At 48.5% G+C, this 12,528-nt stretch overlaps 1 protein-coding gene across 2 annotated transcripts in view; it reads left to right on the top strand.

Annotated features, from left to right (window-relative positions):
* Nucleotides 1-6,695, top strand: part of CUNH1orf116 (chromosome unknown C1orf116 homolog) — a 34,277-nt gene extending 27,582 nt beyond the window's left edge. For both annotated transcript variants that reach the window (XM_064594059.1, XM_064594060.1), the window contains one exon: nucleotides 184-6,695. In XM_064594059.1, coding sequence (XP_064450129.1) covers nucleotides 184-1,721 — 1,538 coding nt within the window. In that variant the 3' untranslated portion in view covers nucleotides 1,722-6,695. The remainder of the gene's footprint in view (nucleotides 1-183) is intronic.
* The last annotated feature ends 5,833 nt before the right edge of the window (nucleotides 6,696-12,528 follow it).

Below are 12,528 nucleotides of genomic sequence, written 5' to 3'. Positions count from 1 at the left end.
CCATCTGTCAGTCTAAATGATATCCAGGCAACAGTGTGGTCCCTTTAAGAGCAAAGAATCAACAAAAAAACAAAACCCATTGCTAGGTGGAGATCAGAGTTCAGGAAGTATTTGCTTTGCCCTGGGCAGCAGGGTTCTCACCTCTGTCTACTCTTCTTTGCCTGTTCTCCGGGACCCTCACAGGATATCCAGGGGAGAAGATTGTTCAGCAAGGACCAGAGCCAAGGAGAGGGACTCAGCCCAGCTCAACCCATCTGCCTGAGCCCCAAGGCCTGGGCCTCAGGTCTGGCTCCTATAGCCTCCCCAGAAATATCCACATCGGCAGCAACCAGAACCTCAGGAAAAGCACCACCCAGACTAATAGCCACCGCCCGGGGGAACCGGAGGGGCTCGTTCCCGAGCCTAAGAAAGAGCAGGTCAGCCAAAGCAGTGAGCCCAGCCAGGCTCCAGCCGGTCCCCAGCTGCCTGCCCGGCAGTTGGACACAGTGCCCATCCCTCCGCCAGAGGCCTTCCGGGACGGCCAGCCCGAGCCACGCGAGCGAGGCCGCCTGCCCCCGGGGCCCGGGCAGCAGAGCCACGCGTCACTCCGCCCCCAGGAGAGCAAGGAGACTTCCTCAGAGGCCATGTCCCAAAAGGCCAGTGAGAAAGGCTCGTCAGGGGAACTAGGGCAGCCTCGGCCTCCTCCCGCCACGTCATCTCAGAATGTGAGCGCCGAAGATGCTCCCGTCCCACCAGGGGGGGACCCCGGTGCCCGGTTGGCCCCCCTCACAGCCTCTAAGCCCCGGAAGCTGCCACCCAACATCGTTCTGAAGAGCAGTCGAAGCAGTTTCCACAGCGAGCCCCAGAACTGGCTGTCCCGCCACTCGGAGGCCGGTCCCGGAGACTCGGGCCTGGCCTCGTCCTCGCTGCAGGAGCAGAAGAAGGCGCGCCGAGAAGCCCTAGAGAAGCTGGGGCTACCCCAGGACCAGGATGAGCCCAGCCCCCACTTAAGTAAACGTGCCAACTCCACCCGACTCCAGGCCCCCCTCCAGGCTCGGGCTCCGGTTCAGCCTGCAGTTCCAGCTCAGGGCATAGCCACCGTGCCTGCCGGAGGAGAGGCTCCAGCCCCAGCTCCAAGGCAGGGAACTTCTCCGGGGAAGGCCCCGACTCCCACTCCAGCTCAGGGGTCTCCTCCAGGCAAGGGTTTGATTCCTGCCCAGGAACCCACTTCAGGGAAGGCACCAGCTGCCAAATCCATGCCAGTTCCTATCCCTAAGGCCCCTGGGGTAAGTAGGCCCCTGACCCAGCCAAGGCCAGACTCAGGGCTGACTCTCCAGGAGAGCAACATCCCTGGCCTGAGACAGATGAACTTCAAGTCCAACACTCTGGAGCGCTCAGGCGTGGGGCTGAGCAGCTACCTCTCGGCTGAGAAAGACCCCAGCCCCAAAACCAGCACCTCTCTGGGCAAAGACTCCTTCTTGGACAAGATGTCTCCTAATGTCTTGCGTAACTCGCGGCCCCGCCCTGCCTCCTTGGGCACGGGGAAGGACTTTGAAGGGATCCAGGTGGGCAAGTTGGCTGAACTGGAGCGGGAGCAGAGCACCAAGCGCCTGTCCTACCAAGGACAGAGCCGTGACAAGCTGCCTCGACCCCCCTACGTCAGTGTCAAGATCTCCCCAAAAGGCGTCCCTGATGAGCACAGAAGGGAAGCTCTGAAGAAGCTGGGACTGTTGAAGGAGTAGTCACTGGCCCCTAGCATGGCCCCCAGCATAGCCCCACAGCCCCTGCCATACAAGAGGAGGCTTGGGGCCTTTCCCACCCAACAGCTCACAGCTTGGGCACGAGCAGGCTTCTCTCCAGGGCGCTCCTCTCTCTGAGGTGAAGGGGAGGAAGAGGTGGGTCTCCAGGCATACGCAGACGTTTATATTCAGAGTGGTTGTGTCAATGAGTCCCTGCCCAGATCATCCTGAAGGTGATTTCCACAAGACAGTGTGCGTGTGCGTGTATGTGTGTGTGTGTGTGTGCGTGTGTGTACCATAGGTGCACTTCAGCTTATCACTGAAGCTATTTATGTGACACAAGGAGTCATTGCTCAGAGTTCTGCTTGTGTTGGAGATTTTCTTACCGTAGGTAGAGTTCAGCCCAGCCAGAACTGAGGGGACAGAGGTGGCTAAGCCCGAGAAAAAAAGTCACATGAGACAATGGATGTGCCGGGGCATTAGGCAGATGCCGGGTCATATGAAATGTGGGCCTCCCAGAATCCCCGCATGGAAGGAGACTGGCTCCTACCTTGCAGGATCCCTCTCTCAGTTCTGAACTTCCGGACGGGGCCCAGGAGGAGTAGCTTTGTCATCTCCTCCCCAACTCTACCTTCTCACTGTCCCCAGTCCCGAGGACAGGACACATCCCTGTAACTAAAACTCTCCATTGACTGGGAGCAGGAGGGCTCCGGGTGGCCTGAGGAGGCAGGATAAGTGACCACCCAGCACGCTTCCACTGGGGAGGATCCTGGCCCGTGGGCCTGGCGAATTTATCATCACAAACCGTGCAGTGATCCCTGTCGCTGCTGTCCCTAACCTCCTGCTGCCTACCTCAGCCCGCACACGACTGACCCCAGGGCTGGGCCAACCCTGAGATGGAAGTCTAAGCCCTGAGGCTTTAGAAATACCGAAGAACTATTTGAGGACTTTGTCTCGGCTGCTGCATGTAGTTTTGTCCGTTTCTATGGGAAGGCAACCCAGTACATTCTCTGCTAGTTATTCACATAATATCCAAGCTGGGAAGAATCTTAGAGAGGAAGGAGACTCTCGTGTCCCACACTGTTGGGGAAAGGAAGCGACTCATCCGTGGTCATTCTGCTGTCCTGTAACAGAGCATTGACCCTGGCTTCTCATTCCACGCTGCGTGCCGCCTCCCTCACGAGGCACCCTCAGGATCAGCAGTCACATTCAAAGGCTCAGCCCTCAGGCCCTTCAAGATCCTCAGGTGTCTTCTGAAACATCAGAGATTAAACGTTGTTCAAGACCATATTGAGTGTTGTTTTTTCTACTATGTCTTTGGAAAGTAGCACTATAATAACTCATTATGAACCCCAATTCCCTGACCATGTTGTGCAACTTGACAAAATGCCAAGAGAGGGTAATAGGAATGGGTGGTATCGGCTTGTGGATACACTTCTGGAAATCAGGCACAGCTAGACATGGCCCCTGTTTCCCCTAAGGAAATAAATATCATTCATGGCTGTGGTTGGAGCGCAGGATCCCCAGATGTGAGGGGCAGATAAGGGGAACTGTAGTTGGAAAGGTGCCTGTGAGGTCGGCTGAGGATTTCTGGGCTGCATCCTTAGGGACCCAGCACTGTCAAAGCATAGTATTTCTGAAAATGATGAAAAGATTAAGGTACGGACAACAAATGGCTCCACCCTGTCATGGTATGTGGGGTGTGGGTGTGACAGTTTCTGTATATACTCTCACACACACACCCAAAATCCTGTGGCCTTCCTCGCCCTGGATCAGGACCGGGTCTGTCAGAGCTGATAGGGACTCACACAACTAGCCAAGCCATTCCTTATTACAGACTCCCCCAAAGAGAGTAGGCCCCCTCCTGGAGGACTGGTTTGACACATGCTGTGTTTGGTTGAACTGCTTCATGTGTGTATGTCAGGAGAACCTAGGAACGATCACTTTATTTTTTTTTAATTGCCCTGATTAATAGGGAAACTTGGTGCTACCCATAAAGTAAGACTTGGGAGGAAACCGGGGCCCTCGCATCAACACAGGTGGGTGAGGAGTACCTCCTCTTAAATCCTCACTCCCAGGTAAAGGTAATTATTTCTCCAACAAAACATACTACATACAGCTTGCCTTCTCACTCTGTATCCTGAGCTGGTGACATGCCCATTCCCCCAGCAACTCCCTTCCTGCTTCCCCAGGTCCTTGCCCTCCAGAGGGCATGTCTTACTCTTAGGATGGTCTTCGGGATTCAAGAATAGGATAATAAACCCAAACCCAGCTGTCCTCATTTTGAAGAGGGGGCAAGGGAACCCACCTAGGGACATCTGCCATCCTGAAGGTGAGGCTAGACCGACAGAAGGGGTTTTATCTATCCTCTTTTAGCCATATAGGATTACTCTTCATTGGTGAAACTGATTGGGTGGAGGTGAGAGTGGGGTCACTGCTGTGTTTGTCCCTTTTTGAAAGATTTTGGATGGAAGTTGTCAAGGCCATTCGCTTGATTTTAAAAACCCGTGTGACAACTCTACTTCCACCTGGCCTTGTAACTCGGCTCTAGCCTGCTGCAGTCTTGCTGTTACTGGGAACAAACTATCTGCCAAACAGAGGAGCTGGCTTCTCCTCAGCCTGGCACGGTGGGATCTGTGCCCGTAAGTGTGTTAACATTTGCTTCTCTAAATCACCCCTCATGTGTTATCCTGGGAGTTCTGTACCCCGACTTGGTGTGGCAGGTCCAAGTGCTATCCTATACAGAAGTAAAGGGATGGGCCTGGTCACCTCTCAGGTACCTCCCTTCATCGTGGAAAGTATGGTCTGGCAGAGGCCACACTGAAACCTGGCTTTGCACAGGCTTGCAAAAGTAGGTATTGATTCCATGGAAGAAAGGGCAGGTGGAGGAGTGGAGAGCAGGCCCTACTTGATGTTATGGGTTAAAGCTGGAAGTGAAGATTTAAGAGTCTACAATACGTATAAGCATGCGAGATGAACCACTCCATCCCTGATTCGTGATCATATGTGTAGGAAGAGGAGGGTCATACTGTCAAAACGTGAAAACTCATACACTAGAGAAGGTGGAGACCAGTGGGATGTGCAGGAGAAATCATGTCCATCTCAGAATCTAAGGAGGAATGGGGCTGTAAGATTCCCATGCTCTTTTCCTCATGTGAGTGACTACAGAGCATATAGAGCTGGGCTCAATTTGACCTCCATCACTTACCAATATGGGAACCCTGGGGCTGTCACTCTAACTTTCGGGACCTTGGAGTTCTTATCTGTAAAATGGGGATAATAATACCATCCTTTCAATATCATTGAGGTGAACAAATGATATAAAATATATAAAGCTCAGTGGTTGACATAGTATAGATACTCAATACATGATAGTATTGTCTTCTGCATCTTATTTCTTTCTTCTCAAAGGGACCAAATGGAGACAGGGTTGGAAGCCAAGAGCTCACCCAATTCAGCTCTGAGAGGAAATAGGAGAGATCTCGCTGCAAGTAGAAGTCCAAAGTACCAACTAGGCTTTGCCACACCCTCCAGGTGACTCAACTTCACCCACGCCAGGACTCCCGGAATTGGAAAAGAAAGGGATCAGTGTGAATATGGTGTTTGTGTCTCAGTGAAGCCAGCTTCTCTATTTCTAAACCCTGCTTTTGATTTATCATCAATGTCTTGTTGCCCATGACCATGTAGTTTACTTTTTTTTGCTTCCTTCAACTTCCTTTTGCTGTGTGGTTCAGGGAACTATATGCTGTTCTATAGTTACTCATTTTTAAAATGGAGAAAAAGAATAAGCACACATAACAGGGGGGAATGATGGCTCAAATCAGGAAGAGATAGAGACTAGAAAAGGTTTCAAGCTTCCTGGGGCATTTTCTAAATAAGGTAGGCATCTTTCAGGAATGAATGAGGTGTTAGTTGGCAGGAAGCAAGAAGGTGTGTTGGATGACTCTGCACATCCTTTGGGATATCAGGGCCTGGGGAATCACAGGAGACATTGCCATCATCACTGCCACCATCTGCCACCATCATCATCATCACTGTCATCACTGACCCTTGGCATTAGAACAGGTGACGTTCTAATTCCAGGCTGCCATTCCCTCTTGCTCATGGCCTATCTGGATCGTTGTCCTTATTCGGCACTTGCCATGTATCCAGGTTTCAAAATAATCTGAAACAGAATGGTATCCTGGCAAAGCTCTGGACCAGATGAGCTTTAGTGAGTCACTTCATCTCACTCATAAAATGGGGAACTTGGAATGGACTACTGCCTAGATCCATGCCAGCTCTGAAACCTATGTTAAAATGAGTCCAAGCAACTTAATTAGAAACACAAACACTCGGCCAAAAATAATCACAATTTAGTCTAAGGTAAAATATACCTCATAGAACCTAAGACCTGGAAGAAAAGTTTTAGATTATCTAATTCAACCTCCCACTCAAAAAGAAATTACATCTATAAGTGGATAAGGATATAGTCAGAAAGATGTATGTCTGAATGGATGGATAGATGGATGGATGGATGGGTAGATGAGAGAGAGGAGGGGAGAGGATTGAGAACATGGCCAAGAGTGCACGCTTAGGAGTCAAGCTGCTAGGTACTCTGCACCTCAGTTTCCTTTTCAGTTTATTTTTGACTCCTTTAACTTCCTTGGGAAGTTCAGGGAACTATATGCTATTTTACAGTTATTTAGTTTGAACATGGGGTATAAAAAAAAAAAAAGAACTTATAATAGGAATGAACCCTGTAGAAGCAGTAATAATACTTACCTGTTGCAGTTGTTATGAAAACAGAATCCAAATGGAATAATACATATGAAAAACATATAGCACATTGCTCAATAAATGGAATCTATTGGGCACCTGGGTGGCTCAGTGGGTTAAGCGTCTACCTTCAACTCAGGTCATGATCTCGGGGTCCTGGGATCGAGCCCCTCATTGGGCTCCCTGCTCAGTGGGGAGTCTGCTTCTCCCCCTCCCCCTCCCCACTGCTTATGATCTCTCTCTCTCTCTCAAATAAATAAATAAAATATTTAAAAAATAAAATAAATGGAATCTATTAATATTAGTATTGTATACATATGTAAGTCAGATGCCAATGGGTTCCCTTGAGGACTGGATTAATATTAGCCCATGCTTGAATTCCCCAGCCTGGAATAGTCAAAAGCCCTCCTCCAATTTCCAGAACCTGCGGCCAACCTCCTCACGATGCTGTGTTCTCTGGGTCTGGGTGTGCTGTGCCAGGGCCTCCCCACCCTGCCTGCCCTCCTGCTCCATGCACTGCTGCCCCATTTCACTCCACTGTCCCCACTCCCAGCAAGTTCATCAGACCCATGCCAGGCCAGACTCAAAGCCCAGGCCTCTCATTGATTGGCATGGGAAATCAAGTTACTTTAAGGGGGTTTATTGTTTTCTGAGTTTTTAACTAAAGACTGGGGTAGGAGATATCGAGAGAACCAACACAAGGAACACACCTGCCACCACCTCCTAAGCCACCCTTTCCATCTTCTTTTTCCCTCCTGCCATGCTCCTGGTGGAAGTTCTCCCCACCACCCACCCACGCTCAGAGCCCCTCATGATCTGAGCATCTGCCCCTAGAGACTTTTCAAAAAATGTCTTATCCATGAGTGGGGCAATCTTCTTGAAATGAGCTCTGGAATGTTCTCTACCTCCTTACCTTCGGGCCTGAAAACAGGGAGGAGGAAACAACATGAGATGACTTTTGGCGTCTATACCTCCAACTGATACCGACCCCCACTACACTCTTCCTAAGGAATTCAAAGGGGCTCCTTTCGATTGCTCCCTGCTGTGTCCATCTGCTTGGATATGGGGAGAAGTTTGGTCCCCTCCTCCTCCAACCCCAATCCCTCGGCAGGGGTCCTATAATAGCCAAGGTCCCATGGAGGTCTTGTGAGCTGTGGGGATATGGTTTCATTGAAGTTAGCTTAAATACAGCATCATTAGCATTTTAGGGTGACTTGAAATCAGGCACAATTGCAGCCCCAATCCTCTGTCATCCCACCTCCACCTAGAGGGGCAGGGACATCCCTGTGCCTCTGACCTCACCCACTGGGAAGGCACAGTCTTCTGATAGGCACACTGCCCTGAGCAGCCAGCCTCCTGTAAGAAGTAGGGGCGACTACCAAGGCTTTGGTTTGGGTTTTGTTCTTCTGCGTGGGACTGGAATATCTTCCTGCAATATTTTGATTTGTAATAAGAAACACACATCTGGTCTTCGTTTCTGTCCCTGTTTCTGGCACTGAGCTCTTAAAAACCCTTGGGATTTCCTGTGATGAGAGAGATAAGGGTATCTTTTGTTATATTAATGAGGTGACTTTGGGAAAGCCCCTAGAGGGGCACCTGGGTGGCTCAGTTGGTTAAGCATCTGCCTTCAGCTCAGGTCATGATCCCAGGGTCCTGGGATGGAGCCCTTGTCGGGCTCCCTGCTCCATGGGGAGTCTCCTTCTCCCTCTCCCTCTGCCCCTCTCCCTCTCCCTCTGCCCCTCTCCCCGCCCGTGGCCCTCTCTCTCCCTCTCACCCTGTGCTCTCTCTCTCACTCACTCACTCTCGTTCTATCTCAAATAAATAAATAAAACCTTAAAAAAAAAAAAAAGGAAAACCCCTAGATCACCTAAAGTGGGGGCTGGTTCCCAGGGGAACCAATCCAGAGATTGCCCTGTGTATCTCTTCATCGGGTCGTTGATTCGTACCCTTTAATGTCTTTTGTAATCAGCTGGTAATCTCGGGAGTAAAAAGGCTTCCTGAGTTCTGTGGGCCACTCTAGCAAATTAGTCAGACCCAAGGAGGGGCCGTGGAAGCCTCTCATGCACAGCTGGCTGCTCAGGAGCACCGAGGACGAGCTGGACTTGGCAGTGGCGTCTGCAGTGGGGAGCCGTCGTGTGGGACTGGGCCCTCCATCCGACTGGAGTCTGATGGTGCCCTGGGTGGTGGTGTCAGAGGTTGAATTATTGTTCACCCAGCTGATGCCGCAGATTTGCCTGGTGGTGTGGGAGCCCCCCCTCCTGGAATTGGGTGCAGATCGTACTCGCTATGCTGCTGCCCTCTTATTTTCTTTTCTTTTCTTTTTTTTTTTTAAAGATTTTATTTATTTACTGGACAGAGAGAGAGATAGCGAGAGCAGGAACACAAGCAGGGGGAGTGGGAGAGGGAGAAGCAGGCTTCCCGCTGAGCAGGGAGCCCGATGTGAGGCTCGATCCCAGGACCCTGGGATCATGACCTGAGCCGAAGGCAGACGCTTAACGACTGAGCCACCCAGGCGCCCCGAGCCACCCAGGCGCCCCTGCCCTCTTATTTTCTGACCTAAGTGTCCGGAAGACCAGGGCAGAATCTGTGCAGCTTGAGACACTTCTCTTCAGACCTCCCCTCCCCTCTGTGCTGTATGCCTCAAGGGCCTAACTCTGCTTCCACTTCAAATTCGACACATCCAAACAGACCCAGGTGGGGGACCCCTCCAACCAAAGCTGATCCTTTTACAGTGTCCTATATCTCAGTGAGCGACACTAGCATCCATCCAGTCCGTAAGCCAGAAACCAAAACCTCATCTGACAGGGCCGTCCCCCTGACCCTCAGTGATCAGTTACCAAATCAGGGCAATGTCACCTCCAAACGCTCAAACCTGTCCTCCTTTCCTCTTTTCTGCTACCACCACGGCTGCGCTGGGGCCCCAGCATCTCTCTTTTGGACTTGGGTGGCAGCTTTCTAGTTGTTCCTTTACATCCACTCAAGCCCCCTCCAGCCCCCTCTCCACCCAGGAGCCACACTTTTCATCTGTCACGCACTACTTCTCATGTAAAGAATAAAGTTCTAAGAAAATGTGCATGTATCTGCACATTCGTGCAAGAAGAAATACAGCAAGGATACACCAAAAACGTATGGGATTGATTACCTACTGGGAGGGGGTGGGAAAGCTGTGAAAAGGGGGAATGGGAACAGGGTAGGAGGGAGGGGGAGGACGGTCCTTCTCTGAGTATACCTTTTTCCATAGCTCAGATTTTAGAACTGTGGTAATGTTTCAGATATCCAGGAAATAAATATATAAATGATAAATAAATAAGCAGGATGTGTGTGTTTGGAGGAGGAGGGTGGAAGGATCCCAAATGAAATACAAACAACATCAAATAAGCCTAATCATACTAAAGATGAATGTCCCACCACACTAAAGGGAACGAGGAAGAAAAGAACTGGTCTAACTTTGAAAAAAAAATACTTTGACTATGTGATTGCTTCATGAAAGGGACATACATGCAAAACCACCTCCAAAGGCCAAAGGAGCTCTAAGACCTGCTGACATGCCCAGCTTGACGAGAAATGGTTTAGTAAGGGGGACTTAGGGACAGAAGCATGTCTTGGGCAGATGCAAGACCCAAGATACATAGGTCTCTGCAACCTCGACTCCATAAGACCTGCTTTTATTGCTCCAGAGGCTGGTAAGAAGTATGTGCTGGTAGACCACCAGGCAGGAAATGTTGTATCTTCAGAGCAGATAAAGGCTATAATACCCCAAGGGTGCACTTAAGGGTGTGGTTAGACAAAAATGGAAGAAGGTGGAAGCGGGAGCTGTACTGGAGAAGGCTTCAGGTCACAAAGCAGTCATCATGGCACATTTGTCCAAGATGGTGTGAGTCTGGTTCACACAATGATGTCAAAGGCTGAAGACAGATTCTCGTTGATGAAGGTGTGTTTCACATTTATGGGTTAGCATTCTGAATTTACTTTATGTGTATTATAGGATTGGGCAAGTAAGTAACTTTATTATGGATGAAAGCACTAGGTTTCTCACTGTTGGAGAAGAGAGATATAAATAAGAAAACGAGGAAGACTAGAATAAACCCTGTGATTTTGGATTAGATTTGGAGGTAACAATAAGAATTCATAAGTTTTTAATATATATATACAGACAGGGGCGTCTGGGTGTTATGGTTGGTTAAGCATCCAACTCTTGGTTTTGTCTCAGGTCATGCTCTTGGAGTCATGGATAGAGCCCCAGGACGGGCTCCCCACTCAGCACAGAGTCCACCTGGGACTCTCCCTCCCTCTCCCTCTGCCCCTCCCCCCTTCCTCCACACCCACATTCTCTCTCTCAAATAAATAAATAGATCTCTCTCTCTCTCTCTCTCTATATATATATATATATATACATACATACACACACACACACACAGACAGGTAAGTATAGACAAAGATATAGATGTGTGTGTATATTTGCACATATATTTCCTAGTTCTGTTCATTGAAAGGGCTTAGAAACAATGATACCCCAGTCCCAATGAACATGTCTAGCACCCTGATCTCAGCTTCTTAATATAATTCCAAAAAAGGATCCAGGGTTTCTTAAAAAACTCCAGGGTGTGGGGCACCTGGTGGCTCAGTCCTTAGGCATCTGCCTTCAGCTCAGGTCATGATCCCAGGGTCCTGGGATCAAGCCCCACATCGGGCTCCCTGCTCGGTGGGAAGCCTGCTTCTCCCTCTCCCACTTCCCCTGCTTGTGTTCCCTCTCTCGCTGTCTCTCTCTCTGTCAAATAAATAAATAAAATCTAAAAAAAAAAAAAAAAGAATTAAAAAAAATTTTTTAAAGCCCAAAAAACTCCAAGGTGAGAACATAGAAAGAGCAAGAGGGGCCCCAACCATCTTGTGATGTCAAAAGTAAGGAAGTACTCAAAAAATGGTGGGAGCTTGTCAGAAGGACAGAATAGCCAATGTAAAGGGTCTCTCTGTAGCCAAATATGGAATAAGTTGAGCAACAAAAGAAATGATAATCATGAACTATAACTCACAGAATAAAATAAATATACATGATTCCATACTGATATAAATAAATCATTGGATAAATAATTAAATGGGGGTTAAGAAACAGCTCTTTGTTATAGTAGCTTTCCATCAATATGTTAAAGAATGATGGAAATAGAAAAATTACAATTTGGCAGACACCATTGTTGCAGGCAAAAATCATTAATATATGTTAAAATTAGTGGAAGAAAGTATGATGGGAAATAAGATTTTTGAGTAGTCTCAAGGTATCCTCCTGCAACTTACGTATTAATTGAAAAGGGAAAAACAGTAACTTTGCGATGAAAACACTTGGTAGACACAAGATGAATCAGTGATCAAAGCTAACATCACCAATTATGATGCATATTGATATCAAGGGCCTCCTATTACACCACACGGAGAAGGACAGAATGTCACGGTGTTCTTGCCAGCAATGCACAACCTGAACTTAAATATGACAAAACGTCAAATACCAATTGAGAGACATTCTACAAAAATAATCTGCCAGGATTCTTGAAAAGCACCCTGATGTTGAAAGACAGACTGAGGAACTGTCAGACATTGGAGAAGATAAAAAGACATGACAAATACATGCCATCTAAGATTCTGGGTTGGATCTTGCATTAGAAAATGACATCCTGATTCAGTTTTAATAAGTGTACTTATGTAACATGCTCACATTTGGGGAAGTTGAGTGAAGAGTATGTGGGAACTCTCTGAACTATTTTTGGAACTTTTTTAAAATTGGAAAGTGTTTAAAATTAAAAAGTTTTAAGAAAGATTTTTTTTTTTTTAAATATAAACCTGAAGCAGTCATGACCTGGCTTCCCCACTGTTCTGAGGACAAGTCCAAAATTTTAAACATGGACTCCAGCCCCAGGCCATCCCTCTAGCCTCCCCCTTCCCCTCTCTGGGCTCCAGTCACTCCTGTAGTTCATGGAAATAGTCATTCTCTTCCCCAAGAGCATTTGCTCATAACTGTTTCATTAATGTCCACTCCTTCATTAGCCTAAGCCCCATAAGACCA

This window comes from Mirounga angustirostris, unplaced genomic scaffold (assembly GCF_029215605.1).
Source record: "Mirounga angustirostris isolate CCGP_5_RB_7025 unplaced genomic scaffold, mMirAng1.0.hap1 SCAF_6, whole genome shotgun sequence".
Taxonomy (NCBI): domain Eukaryota; kingdom Metazoa; phylum Chordata; class Mammalia; order Carnivora; family Phocidae; genus Mirounga; species Mirounga angustirostris.
The sequence above is the reverse complement of the archived record's forward strand: the minus strand, read 5'-3'. Positions and strand labels throughout refer to the sequence as shown.